The sequence below is a fragment of the Camarhynchus parvulus genome, chromosome 10 (assembly GCF_901933205.1).
Source record: "Camarhynchus parvulus chromosome 10, STF_HiC, whole genome shotgun sequence".
NCBI lineage: Eukaryota > Metazoa > Chordata > Aves > Passeriformes > Thraupidae > Camarhynchus > Camarhynchus parvulus.
In genome coordinates, this window is record NC_044580.1 from 7,881,700 (window position 1) to 7,905,931 (window position 24,232).

Here is a 24,232-nt window from a genome sequence, read left to right on the forward strand (position 1 = left end):
AGCTGCTGCTGCTCCCACACCTGCGGGAAATCACACCTCACCCGCCTCCTCCCAGCGGCAATGTTCTTTTCCACGGTATTTAAGGCAGGGCGGGCAAAGGAGAAGTTTCTTGTGCCTCATGGCCCTGTAGGGTAGCTTTGAGGGGGCAGGCTGGGCCGCTCTGCCGGTCCCCGCTGGGTGCGGCCCCGTGAGGGGAGCGCAGTGGCTGCAGCCCGGCTTTTCCCTGCACAGTTTTACTCCAGCCCGTGTTTCGCCCCGAGCAGCCGGGGCAGGGAATAGTCGCGGCAGCTCCTTCGCTCGCCGGGCTGAGGGTGGCGGTGCCGCTGGGTAGCGCCAGCCGGATCCGGCCCGCGCCGCCTGTGCCGGGTGTTGCCGCTCCTGAGCGGGATAAAACCTGTCCCGGCTGTTTCCTCGTCCCTTCAGCACCCTCGCTGCCCCGTGCGCGGTGCCTGGGAGCCGCTGGAGGTAAGGGCAGGTCCCGGCAGCTGCCCCTCTTTCCCCCCTCTTTCCTGCCGCGGGCTGCAGCCCCTCATCCCCTCTCTCTCCTGCCGGGATAGCTGCCCCTCATCCCCTCTCTTTCCTGCCGGGGGCTGCAGCCCCTCATCCCCTCTTTCCTGCCGCGGGCTGCAGCCCCTCAGCCCCTCTCTCTCCTGCCGGGATAGCTGCCCCTCATCCCCCCTCATCCCCTCTCTTTCCTGCCGGGGGCTGCAGCCCCTCATCCTCTCTTTCCTGCCGGGGGCTGCAGCCCCTCATCCCCTCTTTCCTGCCGCGGGCTGCAGCCCCTCATCCCCTCTCTCTCCTGCCGGGATAGCTGCCCCTCATCCCCCCTCATCCCCTCTCTTTCCTGCCGGGGGCTGCAGCCCCTCAGCCCCTCATCTCTCTAGGGGTGCCCTGTGTGGCCGTAAGGCTCCACTTCCTCAGGTCAGGTTTGGAAATACTAAGTTCCCCAGAGCTGTTTTAGTGGGTGGGAAGCCTTTTTAGCCGGTGCAGTGTTTATTCTTTCTTATTTGAGTAAATTTCATTGTTTCTGGGAGGTTTGTTGGCCTGCTGCACGTGGAGCATCGGCTTTGTAACTTTCAGCTCTGTTATGTCAGGTAAGATGTCAGTTACTTCTGTTTTCAGGGTAGTTTTGTGAATTTCACAGATTCCATCCGTTGCCTCGGCATGTATCTGTTCACTGAGTTTATTGGAGAAAGCTAGTACTGTTAGGTCATATACAGTGCAAAATGTTAGCTCCTTGAAGTGTGAAACGGCTTTTATACTATTTTGGTGATTAATTTTTTGAGTATTTCTTACTGGGTATATGCAAAGCATTAGTGTACAAATTTTTTTTTTCCAACAGTCTCATTTGCTCTTGCAAAATAGTTCTGGTTGAAGGGTGGTATTTTTTTGAGACTTGCTCAATTAAAAATTAATTAGGATGGCTCACTTAAAGTCTTGGGGCATTTCTGTGATGATTACTTTCCTAGTTGGTGCCAGAAATAGTAGTAGTTGTCTTAATATATAATGAAATTTTAAAATGTCAGTGATGTCCCTGGCACAGAACTATGGTCTTTTTGGGATTACTCATTGCAAAAGTGGCTCTTCTGTTGAGGTAGGTCTGCTCAAAAGGTTTGTGTCAGTAGGATTGATTACATGACATTAAGGGGTTTTTGTTGTTTCAAGACTTTTCAGTGCTAGAGTTTGAAGTTCACAGTCAAGAAAACTGCAATCCATGCATTGCATTACATTGAGTAAGTTTTGGACTTCAATCCTGCTTCCTAATAAACAGTGTCTTTTTACTAGAGCAGGTTAGACTGTGTCTATAACAAGTCATTCGTAGTTGTTTACACTAAACAGCTGCATGACCTGTAGCAAAGAACACTGTAGAGAGATCTGTTTGTTAATTGAGAGTATCCAAAGAGTAAAACTGACAAAAAAGTAACATGTCAGAGTTTAGAAATCCTCACTGTTATGCAATTGCTTACACCACTGATTAATGATTATTACATGATAATTGAAAAAGCAAGGGCTGGAGAAATGTTCTGGTTGTTTTATTTTAGCCATCTGATTCCAATTTTGTTTGTTATTTAAACATCCTGCAGTACACTGTAGCTGAACCAAAAACATCACCTTTCTATGATCAACAGGGTTTTTTATCTTAAATGAATTCAAGGTCACTTATGGAAGAAGAAATTTTTGACTTAAAACTTTGATTCATATTCCCTGCCTGTCAATTTGAGATCTTTGTAAATTTTGGTTTTAGCTTTCATGTGTCTTGACTGCCAGATTGCATGGTTTTTTTGTGTTATAACAGTGTAAATAAAAATGAATTTTGTCATTGTGGCTTGTTCTGTAATGAACTAGCCATAATTTGTGATATTCCATTAAAAATGCAAGTCAATCAAGCTTTTGTCATTTACAACTGAATTTGCTTACATCTGTGGGATATTTTGACACAGACTCAAAGTTTATCACTCTCTATGCTTTTGAAGTTTTGGAGGCCATAAACTTGGAGATGACATTACCATAGTAGATCTTTGTATTCACATGGGATTATGTAGGGATCATTGACTCTTTAAAGGGCATAAATGCATTTCTGCTCAAAAAGCACTTTATAAGTAAGAAAATGTAAGGAGCTGTTCCTTTACTAGCATAAGATGGAGCACTTTCTTGCAGGGAAAATTGTTATTTTCAATAAACCCAGGCATGACTGAATGTGTATAGAACTGAGGGTAAAATCTTTGAATAAGATGCAATTTCATAGAAATCAAAGCTTACATTCTGCAGACACTGATGGCCTCTCCTGTCACGTGTGCTTTCCTGTGAGAATTGATGTGTGATTGCCCTAAAACCTGATGGAAAGTCTGCTGCTGCAAAGCATTTCACCATTTGGATGTAACTCCACTGGAGATGACTTAAGGTGATACTTTCTCAGTGCTTGATGCTTTAGGAGTGACAGATAACTCACATGTGTGTGGTTCTGCATAGTGCCTAAGCAAGGTTTAACTTCCTGGACATAGCCATTCTTGTAGTTGATAGGACATTCAGACACCATATTTCAGACAGTAAATGTGTTTTTTTTTTTTCTTTAAGAGAAGATGTCTTTTACAGATCCACACACATATTTGCATTATATATATTTCTTTATTAAACTTAGTTTATATCCTTGATATATGTGATTTAAAACCAAGTTTGCTCACACGCATTAATTTTTGTTTAACGTGTTTAAACAGCTATTATGTTGCTGAAACCTTTAATGACCATTGAGGAAAGTGGAAAATTATCATTTTGGACACACTTTGATTTATCTACTTAGTAAAAAAAGCATGTGGTGATATTTACCTGGGGAGCTTAATATAATGTAACTGTTTATGAGGTAAAAAAAGAACTTCAAGGAAATGAAGATGGTTTTACTGTATCTTATGACAGTGTGAAAAGCAGAAATGTTGAGTTGCTGTGTTTTCAACTGCCCCATTTTCCAGCTTAGGTGCAACATAAACTATCTTAATTAATATTGTGTCACCAAAAGGTTTTGAGACGGCCAATTGAATTCTGCCAAGATAGAATCTTTTGATGAAAACATATCTTTATTGATTGTAGAAGAAGAAAATCATTCTTAAAATGAAATCCAGAGAAAAAAAGTCATATCCCTCAGAGAAAATTTCTGAGTGGCAGGTTGAGATTAACATCATAAAATTGAATTTGTGCTGCAAACCTTTGATGTAATCAGCAGCTGGGAGATGGTGTTGCCCTTACTGTGCTCCTTCTGATTGTGGTGAATTATTGTGTGGAATGAAATAAGTGTTTCTTGTGTCACTCGTTCAAGAAATACAAACAAGGTATTACCAGGTGCTTCTTGCTAGTTAAAATGGGTTGTATCGATTGCTGGTCCCAGTGCCCTGCTCCCTCAGACTGCAGGAGCAGGACATCCCCATCCCCTGGGAGCTGTGGGTGTCACTCAGCAGTGACTCCAGCCCTCTAGGGTGTAGTCCAACAGGTCTTGAGGAAAGTCCTATCATATCCTAAAATGGATTACCAGAGATGGTGTGCAACAGCCTTAAGGAGAGTGCAGCATTTACATCACAAAATATAGAAGGTTGTGAAAGCAGTGTAGGATGGACTAGCAGACTGCAAAGCTACTTTTAAAAAAAATTATTAATTTTTTACTAAGATTAAAACCAATATTTATTTTCTTGTGTAGAAACAAAGAATGTGTCAGATTAAATGAAAGAACAGACAGGAACAGGAGAATGAGATAGATTAAAAGCACAAAAACCATAGGAACTGCTCATTAAAAAATTTAGGCTCCACCTAAATTTTACTTCCTAAGATTTCTTTTACAACAAAGATGAATATAATGAGGTGTGCAAGGGGGGAAACTTATTGAATCTAATGCAAACAGCCAAATTCTGCTATTATCTTAATATTTTCAGGACTATAAGCAAATTTCTGCACGGTTTTGTTTAGTGCCTGTGTTGATTGCCAGACATTTAACTGGGCTTTTAAGAAAGTGACCTTCTGTTGACAGCTTGGAAGGTGTAGGAGACATGAAATGAGTATGGCTATAAATTAAAAAATGTTATTTTGACAGGTTAACTGTTACCTGTAAAGGGATATTGTGTTGCAAGAAGCCTTTCTCCTTGTATAAATAAACTATAAATTCGCATTTGGTAGGTTTTTTATGGGTTATAGTGATGAGAAAGGAGTTTGTCACAACCAGCATTTTATAAGGTGAACTGTTTGAGATTTGGTCCCTGGGGAGAGTTTAGCTCCTCATATTAAGGACCTTGGTGTATATATATTTATGAGAAGTGTTATTATATTATTTATCAGAAGTGTTATTTCTGAATTCATTGAAACATCAGGGTATTTTTCTTTATCAAGAAGTGTCATTCTTACAACTGTAGCTAATAGTTTAACATCTAAAGGATGTGTCATTCAGTAAAGCTTCCTTTAGGCTCTTGAGCAAGTGCTGGGAATGCAAGGGACCAATAGGGAATGTGTGCTGCAGTCTTCAGTGGGGCAAAACAGACCCCAGATTTCTCACTTCAGACCACTGAGTGCCTGGGTGTGCATGCTCCTGAGACCTCAGCCACTCTGCCCTTCTAACCCTTTATGTTCCCAGGCCACTGGCTTCAAGGTTATAATTTTTATTTTAAGAAAATGCAGCTCAGGGAAGGGATGTGTGCCTGAGGTTAAGCACTAATTATGTAGCAGTGGTTGGAAGGTCTGAGATGAGCCCAATAGAGACGCTAACAATTCTTTCATTTTGTTTTAAGGTCAGTAGAGGAGTCAAAGTCAAGATACACTTAGTGTATATGGGGAAAGTGTATGTTAAGTTATGATGGCACTGATTCTTTGTGGTATAATCTGACCTTTTTCATTCTCATCAGTTCATGACCAGTCCTAGTCAAAAAAGCTGAGTGATGAGGAAAAGACCTTGCATAATTATGTGCTTAGTAAGGCATTCAAGGTCAGACCTTCAGCTTTCTGGCCTCTTAAAGCTTTTGATTAGACTTTTAAATATCTCATGGCTCCTGTAGAATAAGAGATGGTGTACTCAGCTTTCCAAATTAAGATTTAATACTACGCAAATGGTCCAAAGTTACTAAAGTAGTACAACCAAAGTCCTTGAAGCTGTGAGAATTTGGATGATTTTGCAAGTTAACAATGGTTTGTGGTGTGGTTTCAGAGTGAAAGGAACTAGAGACAGAGTAGTAGAGATGGAAAAAGTTACTGGTGAGATGGGCTGGCATGGTTTTAACTAAAACCAGAGCTTTTCAGTAATGAGAGAGCACTGTATGCTTATAAGGGCAGCACAACTAAGCTTGTTAGGCTGTAAGCAGGGAGAAATGGGCAGTAGGTCTGAGAAATGTGATTTCTAGTTGAATTATGGGTTAATACTGCAAATCAGACATGCTTGAGTGGGCAGAGCTGGAGGAATTTGACACGTGCTGATAAGCTACATGCAGCTCTGATATGCCTTGGGCAATATTTGACTTTGTGAAAACAGCTTTTACCTTTTTAGAAGGAACAGTCTGATAAATATCTGTTGATTTTGTTTCAAAAAAGTTTGCTTTAGGTGCCATCAGGATCACTAAAATATTTGGTAAAGCTAAGTATTGTCAAATGTCCATGTAGATATGCTGTATTTCTAGTGAAGTCATGCTACACTGAGAAGCAAAGGTTTCATTCAAACTGCTTGTGCATCACAATATCATAATCCAAAAAACCAAGAAGCAAGTGGAGAAAAAAGTTAAGGACTTTATTAATGCAAAAATTCATATAATTTCTGCTTTCCTTCTCTTGGGCTTCAGTCATAATGTAAAGGAAAGCATACAAAATATTCCTGTAACATTCAGTCTAAATTAGTTCTCTTACAACCAGTGTTTTGTCAGTAGCAGTAGTTTTTTATTCATGTTACTCATGAGCAACTAAACAGTCTGCAGATAAATCATCTCCACATTAGCAAATTCTATCAGCTTGTTTTCTTTTTAACATCTGCTGATTTGAGTTCTCTCAAATCACTTGCTCGGCAGTAGGTCTTTGGCTAAGAATATTGAGCTTGGTTCTATGTTCCCCTTATAAGAAAATATAATTTATGACTCAATATTCAATGCTGAACAAACCTGAATTGTGCTTCCTTGTGTTGTTTTACACTAATTGAACACTCCCATGGTACAAGTATAAAAGACTACGTGATATGCAAGCAAATGCATTTTAAAGATGCAGGATTTGGCTTGTCAAACTCTTTTGGCAGCCATCCCTTTATAAGCCCTATGACAATGGCAACCTTTATTAGCTTACCTGATAACTAAAAACGTGTCATTAAAGATTGTCCAGAACAGCTTTTATTTCAGGACATAAACTGCAGGATAAAGGGATTTCAGTATTCACCATTAGCTTCATATGACTAGAGATTTAAAAAAAAAAGTTTTAGAAAAGTCAGATTCTAATGCTGGGAACAATAAAATGTCTCAGTATTTTTATATATCCACAAGGAGTTTTTATATGGAACTAAGTGGGATTTAGCCTAATGAACTCATGACCTCAATTTTTTTCTTAGATTCTTCTTCCTCTGCCCTCAGCATTCTGTCAAGGTTATATGACAGGACCTCAATAGTCTGCCATACCAGTCTTTTCAGCCTTTTTTTCTCAGTAGCTGTGCCCTTTATCTCATTTTCTTGTCAGGAAGCAAGACCGTTCCTTTAGTTCTGTGTCACTTTAGGCTTTTAGTAGTAGTCATGTAGATAGCTCTTGTCCGTGTCCCTGCTTTCAACTGCGGTTGTGCTGGGTTACAGTTTCCTTAAGCATAATTTAAAAGGCTGCTTCTGTGCTCCGTTTTTGTTCTGTGGTCTTTTCTGAATTATCACAGGAACTGCTCTTCATGTCACGTCTCATCATTCGTGTGTTCCTTCCTTTGCCTCACTGGCTGTCATGGATTTTGTCCTGCCCACTTCCTGTCTCCTCAGAAAAGCTCAGCTTTGCTGTCATGTTTTTTGACTGAGTTCTCCCAGTTGCATTACTGTATCATCTTGTTTAATTTTGAACCTCTTTCCTAAGGATGTGCAAAGGACTCTGGTGTCTCTTCTTTGTCCAGGACAAATTGGAGCACACCTCCTCTGAAAGCTGAATTTTGCTTGGTGGCTACAAAGTGGTTGCTCTGAAATATGCCTTCAATCGTATTATTGCTGTCTGGATTAAAAGAAAGATGACATAGGTGACGTACAGTACTTTTGAAAAGAAAAATTAAAATATTGGTTTATTTAAGTGACCTTAGATAATGGTGAATCTGAAATAGCTTAAAATCTGTCCTTTCTTGTTCACTGACACGGCGTGATTGATGTATACAAACAATTTTGATGTTGTTCAGTCTGTTAGCTGTTGTCAATCTGTCTGTCTATTGCCCAGCTGATGGGAGTCAAAACTGCTCTCAGCCAGATGGACAACCCCATTAAATCAATTTTTTTCAATAGGGACAAATCTATTAGATAATTTTTTTGGGGCAAAGAACTCATGTCTTGAGCAACAGATTCTATTCATTCTCTGTTTCTCAACTTGCAACTCTGCTGCCACCTTACTTTTTGTTCTTGTCTCTAGGATGTGCCACAGAATGATTGGTTATATGGTTAGGTATATAGCTTTGCCATCTTGGGCCTCATTTTTCTTTTCCTCCCTGACCCACCACCACCCATTCTCCCCTTTTGGCCATATTATCTTTCTCTTGTCTTTCCCTCTTTGAAATCAGAGTCTTTATTGGCACCCTGCTCTTATGCCACCTCTGCTCCAGCAGTTGGCTCCTGCTGTTGCCAGTGAGCAGAGCTGCTGGTTGGAGGGAACAGGGGAAGTGTTGTGTCTTCCACCAGCCACATTTGGGGAGAACAACGTGAGCCTATCAGAGCTAAGCCAGGCTGTGTGGAGCAGCACACAACTCTTGCTGCTGATGATTCAGTATTCTCTTAGTACTGGTCCCTGAAATTGTTAGTGTGATGTTGGCAATAGCAAGAAAATGTTTCAATGCCTTATCAGTGTCTTACAGCAATATTTTATATCTTCCCTTTCCAGCTGTTGATTACCTTCCCCCTTTTTTTAGGTGATTTTTTCCTTATGTTTAATCCTACTCAGGATCATCATGACTTGTTTGTTTTCAGGCGCTGACCATGAAGGCATCAGTACCAGCTGTGGCTGTGTGGGGGAGAACAGCTCCCTCTCACAGCGTCACCGCTGTGATGATCACAGATGACCAGCAGACCATAGTTACAGGGAGCCAGGAAGGACAAATATGTCTCTGGGATCTTTCATCAGACTTACAGGTTTGTGTCCACTGTGCTACAGTTTGCTATATAGACTGGCATTTTATCTTTTAGTATTGGCAATAGGATTACCCAGACTTGTGCTTATTTAGATGAATTTTAAAAGATAGTGTGATATTTGTTATAGGAATCTCACGAAGCAGAAAGTGAAATGCTTGTAAAAGCAACCTGTAATTTGCAGACTTTAGAGAATTTTTCACAGATTAGCATGCCTAGTGGATTATAAGTTGAGACTTTGTGCTCTGAGCAGTGACAGCAAGTAAATATATACAATTATCATGATTTGTGTCTTGTGAAGGTTTTTTTTCTTTTGTAAATCAATTGCTAAGCATGACCTGTCATTTAAAGAAAAAATATTTATAGAACCAAATCTGTCTACTAAGATGGAAGCAGCAAGAATGAACTTTTATTTTTGATGTAACCAAGATGCAAATTATTGCTTTATTTATTTTCTTCACAATGGAGCAGAGTCAAAACACTTCCTGTTTTGTTTTTTTTATTCTGTGTTTCTAGAACTATGTTTATATTTTTTATATTTAGTTGCCCCATTTGGACTCAAACACAGTCTGAAAGTTTGCCCTTTTATGAGGCTACCTTTTCCAATTAAGACCTTTGCATGCAGTGATGATAATTAGGTTATTTAAATGTGTGGTATGAAACATGTGCTTAAGAGCTTTGGTTTATCAGTTTCTACTTCACTGTGCCACTTTTGGTGCATGCTGTAGGGTGAAGGCCAGAGATGTCCTGCACTTTGCCTGTTTTATAACATTTGATGTTCCATACATTATTCAGATGATGAATGCAGTGAATACAAAAACTTAGCTTTTATGCAAACTCCATAAGAATTCTTCCACATCTTTCTGCATTCCAGAAACATGATGGAAGAACATAAGAATATGAAGCAGATTGACAATTATATAGATTGACAAGTAATATTCTCTTGGTTTTAGATATCTTTAGTTTATATAGAAATTGTTTAAGATAAATCATTATATTATTCTCCTAGATTTCATCTAAAGAAATGCTCTTTGGCCATACTGCTTCTGTAACTTGTTTGGCAAAAGCAAGAGAGTTTGAGAAACAGCCATATGTAGTAAGTGCTACTGAAAATGGGTAGGTAACTGAATATTCAATTATTCATTTCTTAAATTATGAAATGTGTGTCAAGTGTAGGTCAGATTATGCATTTGCAGAAATGTTTCAATCCACTTCCATGATATTAAAATGATAGCAGCTACTTAGGGTAGTGACTACATTGTTAATATACAATGGTCCAACTAAGAGCTTGGCCCACGGACAACAGAAAGGTTTGGCAGATTCACATATCCACTTAGTATTCAGAAAAAAGGAATTAGTCCAAGGGGTTGACTAAACCCTATTCAAAGAGAAATTAATGGGTTATTGGGGGGCATCAGCAATTCAACAGCATTTGACTATCATGGTGTTTTTCTCTGTTTCTTCCTGAGCTCAGACTTGAGAACTGAACCAGTAGAAGAAGCTAATGTACCCTGATCCAGGTTTATGGTTCCTCAGTCAGTACCTATGGAAACAGAATGGGCATGAATTAAAGGCATATGTGCTCCTTTTCTGTATTTACATCTGATGTGCTGTTTTGGAGAATATCCTTTCAGAGGGCCTTGATCTTGCACTTTGTCTGCTATGTGGGTGTTATGACATAGCCTGTCACTTGAGTCAAACTACTTCCTGCATTTCTGCTAGGTTACACTTAAGAATATTTGATAACATTTTCAGCTGGGATTTGAAGACCTGTTAGGATTTGAAGACCTGTTAGGATTTCATCTGTTGGAAACAGTTGGGGCTAGCTGCTTGCTTCCTTAAGGTTTTTCTTAAGCAATTTTGTCTCGCTGCTTAATTATATTCCCCCCCCTTTTTTTTTGAGTTCATGGTTTCTAATTAACAGGACAGCGCTGTTAAAATGGCTTTCCATGAAGAGTAGCTATCAATTGTCCTTCAAGCTGTACCTTCCAGCATCTTCTCACTGAGTTGCTTATTTATCCTTTCTGGCTGCTAGGATCCCTGGCTGATTCTCTCATTCAATCATGAGTGTACTACAAAGGGATAACCTGCAAAAAAACTATTTCAGGCTTCTTAACCTTGAAAGATTAGACAGCCTCACTGGACAGGTGGTGGTAAGCATTACTGTTCATGTGCAGAGAGGGTGAGAAATCTACAACCAGTTTTGTATTGCCCTTCTACAGTTCTATTCATGGGTTCTGAGAAGAAGCTGCTTTTCTTCTCTGTTCTGAAGTTCTGTTAGTGCAATACTGCTTCCAGATCATACTGGGAGCAAAGATGCTGTGTTTCCAAAAAAAAACTGGGATGGAAAGTGTTAAGAAATAAATGAGGATATTGCTGTAGATATACCACACAGGGATGTTCACATCCTAAAGATTATACCTCTGAAGGGATCATTAGACTTGTTTGGAATGTGTATAGGTAGGATTGAACTGTCTTCTGGCCCCTTTAAATGTTCATTTTTGCCAAATTACTCCTGACTTCCCATCTGTATTACATAAGTGCAAAGCATCCATCACTGATCCCTGCAAGGTTGCAACATGAAGTTGAGGTAATTACAAATAGGAATCCTTGTCTTCAGGAGATGGAGGTTTTGCCAAAATGCATTTTCTGGCTTGTGAATAATTCACTTCTGCCATTTTCAAGCTTCCATTTCCTTGTAGTGAGGATGGAAGAAATCTTATGGAAGATGATTCTATGATAAGCTTCACTGTTCCACTTCAGATTATTTTCAGAGTTTCTATAACTGACTAAGCCCAGAAGAACGAGCATTGAATGTTATTTTTTGTGCTTCTAATATGAAAGTTCATAAAAGAATCTCTAATGATTCATGAGTTCAGTGATGTCCTATGAGTGACAAACCTGTCGTACTGCACATAATGTGTGGAATGTTTGATATTGCTCACTCCTTATTAGTACACACAGTAAACTGAATACATCATCCAGAAGCTGAAGTTACATTCTGACATTCTGGTCTCATTTGTGCATGTTTGTAGGTATGTATGTGTCACAGTAATGTAGCTAAAGCAGTAAAGTTCTGATATAAACAAGGAGAAAAGCATTGCTCTGAAAGGTTTCACAAACAGTATAAAGCTTTCGCTTAATTTCTGACTTTGGATCTATCAACTTTGATGCTGCTATTGCTCAGCTGAAAAATACTAAGAAGGAATGCTTTGAGTTTAGCATCAAATGGGAAAGTAGGTAGGTTAAAATGTAAATCACTAAGTAGTATTTCTTATATAATAAAATGCTGTCTGCAGTGCATTCTTTAGGTCTAGATACAGAAAATTTCTTACAATGTAATATGAGAAATAATGACATGAGTGTTTCAGTTCTGGAAGTAATGTTTGTTTTTTAATAAAATCTAAATGCATCAAAGTTTACCATTCAGTTGCTGAGCTATGATATCTCATACAGCCTCATTTACAACATTTAATTTGATTTTCTCTTGTAATCTAGTCCCACTGCATGTTGAATAATGTGTAGATAAGGAATATGTGCCAAAGTCTCCTCAAACAACCTTAAGTGTGTCCAAGTGTGGCTGTGGTGTTGCACAGGTACTCAGGTGGTTGAGTGTATTGAGAGCAGATTTTGGGAACAGCCTCATGATGGCACTGTTTCTTCTTAACAAACGTTGTTCCTCTCAAGAACTGAAGTCTGATGTGGGAGAAGATGCATGATGCTTTTCGAAATGTCTGGTTTAAGTTCAGTGAAATGAATCATTTTCAGGAGGATGTAGTTCCAGTGACAGATAGTTACAGTGACATGTTGACGAGCTGTAATGGCAGTATACCTACAATTTGTTGTAGACCAGACTTGGTCTTAAAGTGAGGTTGGTTGCAAGGCAACAGGGTGTAATTACCAAAACAAAAAGAAACAGATACTGTATGTCATCCCCTGCTAATGACTACATTTTCTTACCCAGCAATCTGTAACAAAAAGCTTTATAAATGACCAGACTACACTTAAATACAGCACTAGAGAAAAACTTGGGGGCACAAAATTATTCCAGCCAATTGAGTGGAAACGACAGAGAATAATATGAAGTTATCTTTGGCAGGGAGATGTGTGTTTGGAATGTCACTAGTGGACAGTGCATTGAGAACGCAAAGCTTCCTTATAGGCATACAGCAATCCATGTAAGTATAGCAGCTTTTCATGGGGTCTCTGTTCATTACAAGAGTTTTGCTTTATTAACATGATATTTTTAAGAAACAGTTTTAAATGTATAGCTTGTAACGTAGGAAAAAAAGACCCTGTCATAAAATAAGTATTTTTTATCTTTTTCAGTTTTTTTTCTTCTAAGAAAAGAATTGAGACTTCTACGTTCCTCTGCATTCCTTAATCAAATCAGACTGATTACTTTAAGCTGCAAATATTTGAAATGCAGTATTGATTAACTTACTGTTTGTGTATCAGGTAGCCAAGTGAAATGGTCTTAATCTTTGCTCTTGTCTTGTTACAATTGCAAGGAAGCTTCAAGTTTGATGTTGGCTTTTTTGTGACATTTTAAAAAAGTACAAGTAATCTGACCAAACATTGTGAGACAGTCTGCTGAAAGACTTATTTTTAAGCTTTTGAATGGTTTTGGTGCTGAGCTCCTGACCTCCAAAAGAGTTCACCCCGTTTTCAAAAATACACTTTCATTCGCTGCAGAATTTTAGGACAAATCCCTTATTTTCAGAGACTTTCAATATTGCTTCAGATAATTTGGTTTCTCTGGTTGAAACTGTGTCCAGGTAAAATAAGTATCTAGATTTTGGAGTCTGGGAGAATTTGAAATACACATGTGAGTGAGATTGAGGGCCCCAGCATCTATGGGTTTGATTTTGGGACATGGCTTATTTCTGGATATGTTAGTAGAGGAGAAGCTCAGGGTTCCTGTGTTAGTTAAAATGCTGGTTTTCTTCAGTGAGGAAGTCTAAGGTGGAACTAAGGCTCCAAATGATGGGTATCTGAGACTTCATGTAAATGCAAAGCACAGCCAATTTGGAATCAAAGATTTTTAACCCTTCCAGATCTTTTTCTTGACACTGCTTTGGTTGATATGAGGAGTTCAAATACAAAATAGTTGTTCAAATAGTTGTTCATTGTAAAGGGAGGAGGGAAAAGCTTGGATATATTGCCAACAAAAATTATGGAAGATTAACTTTTTTTTTACATATATGTATGTGTATAAAAATTGTATAAGCTAAGAATTATTCTACACTTTTATTTGTGCATATGCTTAAAGTGTTTATATTCCTTAAATGGGTGTATGTACATGAACAAAAAAATACTTATATTGCTCCTCAAATTATAATTTGACCTGCTATGTTCTAATGCTTAATTAGATTTTAATAGATGAAGTTTCAGATAAGTTCTGCAGGGAAGTAGGCAAATCTGTCCTAGCTGACAATCTGTACATTTTTTTGTGGAGATCAGGGGGAGAATATTCATTCTTACCCTTCAAGTAGGTGTAGCAAATACTTGCAGAAAATTGGTAGTTTGTCTCTATTAGAAATGTGCTAAACCTAATTGTGGCTAATAATTATATTTGGTTAATAACTTGGGCAAGATAGAAAACAGGAACACCTAACAGGAAAGCTTAGGGAAAAGTAGGTGTTGCTGGGAGGGGAAACTATTCTTAAAATGAAGCCTTCTGATAACTATAATAAATTGTGTTTTTCTGTTGTAGATTTCCTGTTGTGTTTTGTTTTAGATTTTTTCCTTGCTGTTCCATGGGGAACAGTTGCTTGTGCTGTAGTTAATGTTTGGTTTTAATTGAACTGCTAACCTATCTGCTCTAGTAGGTTCCTTTTGTTCAGTGTAGATGATTTAACTATGAATGGCAGATGTCAAGTAGTGCAAACTGAATATTTGCCATTTGAAATGAAATTCAACACCAGGGTCAACACTTAAACATTTGTGTCTCTTAACCAGTGTGGAATTTTTTCAGAGGAATTACTGACTATACAAATCCTCTATTTCAAGCCTAATTTAATGGTAACAGTAATTGTAAATTCTAACATTTTCTGCCTATGTTTATTCATAATATCTGTAGTACTATTTATCCTATTTCCAGTTATTTTTATTACTCACTTCAGTTAGTTTACTAAAAAAACAAGAATTATTATATAACCAAAATTGTACAGAAAATTTTTAAATGAGGTGCGGCTTTTTGGGTTGTCTGATATTTTTGTCTGACTAGATGATTGTTCCCTTTAAGGTTAGCAATAAATGTAAATTGGCTTTGAGGTGGCTGCTTACTCGTTTGTAGAAATTGTTTGCGATTACAGCTGGACATACAATGCAGATGTCTTTGCACATACAGAACACCTAGCAAAAAAAAAATCCTCATAGTCACTCTGTTTGCTTTGTCTTTTGGTTTTTTTCCCTTTGTGATTGCTGAGAAAGAATCTTCTGAACCACTAGGGTGTTTCATGTCAGAATGAAGATTATCCTATGGAGTAGAAGTTCTTCCTGGAAGGCAATCAGTAATTATGAAAAATTTAATTAAGAATATTTTGCATCTGATTCTTCCTTTTCATACAACCCTTGATGACAGGAGGTTTATGAAGTGTTTGGAGAGAGGCCTCTCAGAGAAACAAGTCTCACACTCTTTAGCAATTTATAGGGAAAATTAACACCTGACTTTATTTCAAAAATTAGAAAAACCCTAATATTTAGGAAGGACAGATGCTGCTTTCAGTCTGAAGCACCTTTTACTAAGCTGTGTGCCTTTCTACTGTTACTAGTAATATTGGATATGGTTTCACATACCTTAGATTTTTTTAGTGATGCTTCAAGTGTTGATTATGACATGTTCAGTGTGAAAAATCTTCATGCCATTTGTGTATCTGTGTGCTGACTCTCTGCTTTCCACTTGGACAGTATTACCATTGCTCATTCCGAATGACAGGTGAAGGCTGGCTTCTTTGTTGTGGAGAATATCAAGATGTTCTTATTATTGATGCTAAAACTTTGGGTGTTCTTCACACTTTATCATCATCTCAGTCTTCTGATTGGATAAAATGTATGTGTATTGTACACTCTGCAAGAATTCAAGGTATATGTTTCACATGTATTTATATAGCCACATTAAATTGTGATAAAATATTTATGTATAGATGGTATATTCCTGTTTTATTTAATATCGAATTATTTCACAGAGCTGTTATATAGAAGATGTTAAGGTTTCATTGATAGCACAAGAGGTGTTTCTAAGGCTCCTGTTTTATTTAATATGTTTTTAGAGGAAAAAAACACCTATACTGGCTGTAAGCAGCTCAGTTCTTGGATTTAAGTATAAATAAGTTGTGTAATATCAGATAAATTAAAGGCACAATACCACAGTTCTGTGCCTTCTGTTAATACATTATTCACTACTTGCTTACATATTTTGTATTTCTATATATAATTTACTTTTGTGTGTAAAACTGATATTTCATCTAAGCAGTGCCCTGCAGAATCCTTGTTTTAGTGCTGAACAGATAGGGGCTGTTTGAACTTGGCTTCATGTTGACTATCTCACTGTTAACTTTTCACAGAGGACTCTTTAGTTGCAGTGTCTGTAGCTGGAGTTCTCAAAGTATGGGACCTTTCTTCATCTCTGAATAGCATTCAGGTCAGTGTTAACATGAATGTTCTCAAGTAAAGGCTACATTGAAGCAGAATATGAATAAATTTCCATCTTCTGGATGTGTATTAAATAGATTTTATTACTTTTGTTAGAAAATTCTGAAAGCATATCTTCATAGCATTATTTAAAATTGGCCCATTGGACAGCTCTTGCCTTGACAGCTGCATTACCTTTAGGCCAGGCTTCTTGTCTTTTCATATTCCAGGATGCTTAAGTTGCAATGCTTTCCTGCTATCCTGATAATGTCTTTGAACCCCTTCACTCTGTCCTTTAAACTCAAAGCTCTTCAATATTGGCCTTTGTACTCCCTCTTCACCCTTGTTACTCTCTTCAAAATGGTCCTTTAGATTTTGTTTTCCTCGGTCTGCTTTTCACAATGCTGTCTTCGCAGCAAGTCTCTTGCTGTGTCAAGTGTCCTATTTTTCTACCTTCAAGCTCACTCTTTTTTGGGTTAATATTCTCAGCAGCTGTCACCTTCCATGAGCAAGTGTTAGAATTGGGATGCAATTTTTGTGTTCTAGTTATACTCTAAAAGCTAGATTCACGAAGGGGCTTCTACAGTGAGACAGAAATGGCAAAATATCAACAGACTTCTCTGGATGTTGGTAACTCACCCACTGCCTGGACAAACTGCAGGGTGTAGGCAGCACTACTTGTTTATAGGTCAAATCAGGCCCCTGAGGAGAGTCTGTCAAGTTTGATACCATCCTGGTGTTTTTGATTTATCTGTGGTGTTTTGGGGTGCATCTTTTCAACATTCCTAGAGCAAACCCCACTGCTGTGTTGTAAAAATTCTGAGGATTCTAACAACTGATTACAGATGTCAGAGGAACATATGGTGTGGTGCAGTCTTTTTACTGCCTGGGGGCACCTTTTGTGGAGGGACTGCTGCAGAGTTCGTAACAATCCAGCTAAATTCTAAAGAGCAGCATTTTAATAAATATTGTTGGATTTACTTGGAATTAAGTGAAGCTGCAAGATGTCATAAGAAAATGGCTTTCAGTTTTATAGCCATGACTCCAAGCATACGTAGCCCTTCTCTGAGAGGTTTTGAGACTGTTGGTGTCTTAAAAAACAGAAAACATCCAATTTAAGTGATTTAATCAATAATTAATAAATATAATTCCAATAGAATAATTTTGAGTGTGATGACTTTAATATGTCTGATATTCCCACAAAAAGTGTGAAAATACATACATTGTTTTTAACAGTACATTTAGCAATACAAAGCTAAGAAAATGAATTACTTTTACACTGCCTTTTAAAGGTGTTAAGAGCAAACAGGGCATATGGCAACACCAGCATCTCAGACTGTCCTGGTTCCAATGAGAATGGGTGGGAAAGTAAAATACTCATCAGCTTTTCTGAATCTGATCCTCTGTTTTATAGGTGTTGTAACTGGTTTTTTTGACTGAAGAATACCTGGCAGATACTCATTACAGCAGTTTCTATTTATGGCCTGCCTTTGGTCCTTCTCCACATTCATTATCATTTCTTTAAGTGAGATCACAGTCTGAGCCACACAAATGTTAACATTCTTCTGTTTACATTTTAGTTGTGAACCTGTTGTCTTTTTATTGTTAATTGAGAATTATACCTTGCTTTGAATTTTGAAAGTCTCTTAACAGAAAATTATTTTCAGTGGGTTGTTTCTATACTAAAAGCTCACTCAGATATCTGAAACAAATTTCATAGCTTTTTTTCCCCTCTGTGCTGTAAAGGAGAAACAAAGTGTGTGCGAGAAGGAATCAAAATCTCTGGACTGTATAAACTGTCAAGCAGTAAGATTTTGTACTTACACAGAAAGGCTCCTTCTTGTTGTGTCCTCCATGTGCTGGCAGGTACATTATTGAGAATTACACTTTCTTGTTAATGTTGTTAATTTTGAAAAGCTAATATGATTTTTACATGCAGATACTTGTTTATCTCCTTAGGTTAAAGAAAGCATTCACAAATTGTCAAATATAATTATGCCTGCAACACTTCTTGGCTTATCTTTACTGTGTGAAAGAGATGAAGCTTTTATTTTTTATGAATGTATTTCTGCTTTAAAAGTTTAACTCCAAATTGGCTGGCTAGAGGGGGGATTTAAGTAAGGGACAGTTTTAGAGCACTGAGTGCATTATAGTCCCCTCCACAGTGCATTTGAAAGGGAGACAAAGAATAAAAATCCCTGTTTAAGTATGACAGAAGTACTCACAGTTGGCAAGTCCTCAGTAGTCTGGGACCTTTGTTTGTTGATAGCAGCAAAACTAAAGACCCCAGGCTATATTGCTTTTTCTTGAAGCTATAATAAAGTAACTAAAATTTTAAAAAATTTAATAACAGTTTTAGAGAAAACATAATGTGTTTAAACTGAAACTTACTGAAAAAATCTGTATTTTTCTTTTGCAGTGCTACAAAATTTCACTTGCATTAATCGCTCAGGTTTATTTTAACATGTATACCTGATTACATCATCCCTGTGGGGACAGGAATGGGTCAAAAAAATTCACATATACCTGGGTCAACTTCAAATAATGTAGTTGTAGACTATCCTTGACATGTCTCTTGGGCTACTTAAATTCTAAACAAAAACATTTATAGAGAAATTTCATGTGTAGAATGGATTTTCCGCTTTTAATGGAAAAATATCTGTAACATGCATTGTTTTCTATTAATTTCTATAATGAGACTACAAGACCCTAGTGCTACTTTTTGGGTTTTTTTTTAACTGTCAGTTTCTTTAACTTTGAACTGTATGGTTTGACTCTGACTTTGCAGTAGTTTATCAAAACATATTAGGCTTTAAAAATAGTTCAACTATGAAGAGTTGAACTCATGTTCTACTTCCTGATTCACTGCCCAAACCCAGTTTAGGTTAAAATGAAATTGCCAATGCTATTTGTTTATGTTTTGTTCTTTTTCTGAATTAGGTCTATGATTATTGTGATTTCTCCTTGCTTTGTACTGAATTCTGTAAGAGTGGTCAGTGCTTTGCTGGTGGGGAAGTGCTGGCAGCTTACAGACTTATCATCTGGACCGAAGATGGCCACAGTTACATCTACCAGCTGCTAAACAGGTGGGCTCAGATGGGAAATTCACACAAAAAGTTCAGGTACAAGATGAACTTTGCAAGGGTTACTATGGAAAATCTCTGCATGTTGCAAATGATCAAAAACCAGAACAAAACCACTCTGGCACTCAAAGATTTACCCTGAGTTTGACAGCCCTCAGTCTTTGTTTGACACAGCAGGGGACATAGGAATAAGATTAGCCATGTAGAACTTGGGCAGCTGGTGCTGTGATTTCAAAAAGTCTCCTGTAATTACTTATTTGGTTACCTTTAATTGAACTTGTGAATCTTGGATGTTACTGTTCCGCTTTCTAAAAAATTACTTTCTAAAGCTTGTATGTTTAAAATTTCTTGTTTTATTATATAGTGGCCTTTCTAAAAGCATGTACCCTGCTGATGGGAAGGCACTGAAGGAAACAGTTTATCCTCATTTACTCAGCTTTACTGGTATGAAGGAAAATAAGGTAAATTCATAATTGTTTGAAAGTTTATTTATTGTCTGTTTGCCATAACCTGAATAATCCCAAAAGAATATATGAATTCATCAACAGATTTAATTATTCCATAAAAACAGGGAGTAATATTTATTCCTTCATTTTAAAATTGTTGCTTAGAAACTTGAAGAGGCTCATAACATATTTTGCCTGATTTTTGGCTATATTTAGGTTTTTTTCACAGTGGAAAGATGCCTTTATCTTTGACTGTATATAGACTGGTTCTTGTTTCTTTTCTTTAATTTTGGCGAAAAGTATTTTTAAACAAAGATGTGGTCTAAAATAGTTTTAGAAGCTTCTACTTTCAAATCTATAAAAATTAATAAAAATAAAATAAATAAAATCTCCCAACAAATACCACTATACCATAAAACCAAAATCAAAAAAGATTACCCATGAGCAAAATATGAGCACGTTACTTAGTTCTTATTAAGGAATGTATACATATTTCAAGTAACTATATAAATAGGTTGTGTATCCACCTGAAATTGAAGGGGTCTGAATCTGTGGCATTTTATCCAGAATACTGCTGGCTGCAGCCTTCAGAGGCATAATCACATGCAGAACTTTCTTGGACTGTGAGCAGACTGATGTACTCAGAGTGCATAAAATGAGACACATATGACTCTCTTCATATGGTCTTGGCTTGAAGAAGCCTCTAATGTTAAGAAAAGAGGAAGATGAAAAAGTAGCTGATAGAGATCAGCTTTTGTTTGAGAATTTATATTTAGCAGAGCATGTCGCACCAATTTCAAATTTGAAGTAACTGTGTAGACAGGTATCTCAAATGGACACAGCTGTGTTGGAAAACCTACATCTTCACTCACTTTTTATGTTGTGTTTTGTGTGATCACAAATAAATAAGGAAACCCCGATAGTTTGGAAAGAAGAAAATTCATTATAATTAGGAAGCTGGGGAATGCAGGGCAGGAAGGATATGTGGGAGGCCTTCTTATTTGGGCAAAAAATGAACCAGAGCAAATAGAACAGATTATTCTGTGTAGCTTTGGTTCTGGTTTATTTTTATTTTTTTTTGCTAATGCTGTTAATGAAGTTGCAATTGTTGGAAGATGTGGATTTAATTCCTGCTGAAATTGCTTTCGTTTGAGTGTTTGTGTGACAGCTCAAGCAGGTTGTTAAGCAGTTTCTGAAAATATTCCACAGAAACAGATTTTTACTTGTAGCTGACTAGAAACATTGCTAAATATATACCTGTATGAGGTTTTCTAGCATTTTCTGTTGACAAATGCAGGCTTTTAGAAAGCATGCTTGTTGCATTATCCTGTGAAGCCTGGCAGATTTAATTTTCAGTTGAAGGGAAATAGCATAAGCCATTCAGCTTTTCCCCAAATGCTGTGATCTAAAAATCAGGATAACTGCTGAAGGATGCCAAAAGGTCAGGAAAGGTGAGGGAAAAGAAGTAGCCAAAACACATGGCTTAGCAAATAATAGGGTTATGGTGGTGGTACAAAGTTCAGATATGCTTCCCCTCAAATATATGCTTTTTAAAAAATAATGACCTGCTCTTTTTTAATATTTCTGCTTTAATACTTGTCTTACTGCCTGAATAGTTTTTATAGCAGATTTGTGAGACACCCAAATCATCTGTGTGATCTGTTTTGAACTCCATTTTGAGACTATAAACCAAACTATTTTATAGGGCAGTTAATTATTTTGGAACTGATTATCAAAAATCTGTAAAAAAATAAATCTGTAAAACTGTAAATAAGTTTGTTGACATATGAGGTAATTGTAGAGAGTGATAAGCTTTCTTCTGAGCCTTTTTTCCAGAGTAAACAACCCCAGCTCCCCCAGCTGCTCCCCATCAGGATTACGCTCCACACCCTTCAGCAGCTTCATTGCTCTTTGGGAATGCTCCACCTGATGACTGAATGATGGTGTTGTAGGTTATTACCTGTGTAAAAGTATAATTCTTACCTTTCATTATTTGTAGTCATGCAACCTGTGATGACTGAAGCCTTACTGAATTTGTTTTGATGCAAAGATTATCAATATTTCACTGCATTGTTTTTTCAGCCTGCCCTTGGTCCTTATGCTGGTGAAACTGTAAACCTGGAGAGACCTCCCAGTCTACTTTTCCATTTAGGATAGGGGTTTAGCCAAGCATATTTTCAAAGCAGGGGTGATCCTTGAGGTGTTTATACCAGGCAGAGTAGACTTGGTCTGAGCAGGATTTAGTGGCAGATAAGCAATCAGCTGTGGTTTGTTCTGTATTTTTACAGCTTTTGATGAAAGAAACCCCCTTCACATTTACAATTATTATATTATTTTATCTGTTTTCTTTCCAAATATTGAGTTACTGTTGTTTTTGACAGAGTCTTCCTTCTGTCATGGGCTTTGTGAATGAAAGAAAGGAGCCTTTCTACAAGGTTCTTTTTTCTGGTGAAGTTTCAGGACGGATCACTTTGTGGCACATTCCTGATGTTCCTGTGTCAACATTTGATGGTTCTCCAAAAGGTTTGACACTTCTGGCTCCTTACTACCATCTATTTCATTATGTCTTGGAGTCAATTTTCATGAAAATCAAACTTCTCATAAAAAAATTTTTACACCAGAAAGTGATGCTCATTTATTCATTGTATAGTGATTGCTTGAAGTTAGGAAGAGTAGCAGCTGCTGGCTTTCCAACCCTAGACTGCAGAAAGGATAAGTTAAGGGAAGTGATCAAGAGATGAAAGGGTGTACTTTGTTTAGTTTGACTTTTTAAATTTTGTTTTGCATAAATAAAAAAATCCTTTCTTGCCTTACCCTCTAGAGATCCCAATTACAACCATGTGGACTCTTCAGGATAATTTTGATAAACATCATTCCATGTCAGAGGGCATTATTGATCAACTTTGTGGATCTGAAGATGGATTTGGAAGTGCAGTTGTCAGTTCCTCTGTGTACATACCTGGTCTTGATAAGCTTGTATGTGGATGTGACAATGGAAAAATCTTTGTAACGTTAGGTTTAGAAACTGCAAGAGCAAGACTTTTAGAAAACATATCTTTTCTTAAAGGTAAGTTTTAACAATTTGTTCAGATTCATCTCAAACACAGGAGACTTCATAATTCTGGCATCACTTCCAGTGATCCTTGCAAAAATTCTCTGAAAAGTAGGGCTGGCAGTCAGGAATGGAATGAGGAAAATGGAAGGTTATGATGATCTTTCTCCTTCCATAACTGATCTATTAGTACAGCTTAGTACTACCAAGGTGCTTTCCAGTAGTAGGAATCTGGGAATGGCTGTGGGATTGGATAGCCCCTAGAAGTGAGATATGTGGCATGTCACTGTATTGGCAGTTTTCTATTTCATTTGCTCTCTAAAATATCATTCCACTGAATGGAACATAAAGGGTACATCTCAGTAGTGAAGCTCTGAGTGCAGGCCTTTGTTGTCCCTTTTAGGAACAGGTCCAAAATTCTTTGACAACATGTAAAGGCTGGTTATATTTATCCTGACTTTCAGGAAATGTGCTGTAAAATATGGAACTCCTATCCTTAAAGAGCAAAAATAACGTGTCATCTTGTTTCAGATAATCTACCTTATAAGGTTCTGAATGGTCACAGTAGCAGAGTCACTTGCTTACTTTATCCACATGACAAATCAGTAAGATTTGATCCCAGCTGGCTGTTATCAGGGGGGCAGGATTCTGTTGTGATCTGCTGGGATATATTTACTGGAGGCATCCTACAGCAGTTTGATCTGCAGTCTGCTGCAGTGACAGAGCTCTTGCAATCTCCAGAGCACTACAGGGTAAGTAAAAGCATAGAAAATGATGTCTCAAAAAACCCTCTGTATACCTATCTGTGTGTGTGTATATATTTATATACAAGAGAAAATAAAACACTATCTGGCAGTACTTTAGCCACACTACTTTGTTTAATTTACATTCACTTAATTGTTGTCTTTGAAAGTTGCTTTTAATTGCAGGGATTTGAGTTTTTGAGTTTGTAACATATTAAATTGAAGCTCTTAGCATTCTATTCACCATTTTTATTATCATGATTATTGACTTATATGTCAATCTGATTAAGTTTTTTAAATTTCAGGAGGAGTTACTCAGTGAGGCTAGGAGCTTGAACAGAGTATTTTAATCTTCTCTGTTGGTTCAAAATATATACACTTCATTTTGGTTCCTGACACATCTTTTTGGTCCTTGTTGTGTTATATTTTTGCATTTTATGATATTTAGAATAATTTAAAGTTGTGTTCTAATTAATTAAAT

The 24,232-nt window shown here is 37.5% G+C and overlaps 1 protein-coding gene across 1 annotated transcript in view; it reads left to right on the plus strand.

Annotated features, from left to right (window-relative positions):
* The first annotated feature begins 302 nt into the window (after positions 1-302).
* The window catches only part of WDR72 (WD repeat domain 72), a 99,739-nt gene continuing 75,809 nt past the window's right edge, over positions 303-24,232 (plus strand). Inside the window, exons 1-12 of the mRNA XM_030955426.1 lie at positions 303-465; positions 8,634-8,795; positions 9,802-9,908; positions 12,892-12,970; positions 15,705-15,879; positions 16,361-16,437; positions 18,174-18,293; positions 19,368-19,513; positions 19,875-19,971; positions 22,338-22,479; positions 22,778-23,023; positions 23,540-23,760. Of these exons, the coding sequence (XP_030811286.1) occupies positions 8,643-8,795; positions 9,802-9,908; positions 12,892-12,970; positions 15,705-15,879; positions 16,361-16,437; positions 18,174-18,293; positions 19,368-19,513; positions 19,875-19,971; positions 22,338-22,479; positions 22,778-23,023; positions 23,540-23,760 (1,563 nt within the window). The 5' untranslated portion in view covers positions 303-465; positions 8,634-8,642. The remainder of the gene's footprint in view (positions 466-8,633; positions 8,796-9,801; positions 9,909-12,891; positions 12,971-15,704; positions 15,880-16,360; positions 16,438-18,173; positions 18,294-19,367; positions 19,514-19,874; positions 19,972-22,337; positions 22,480-22,777; positions 23,024-23,539; positions 23,761-24,232) is intronic.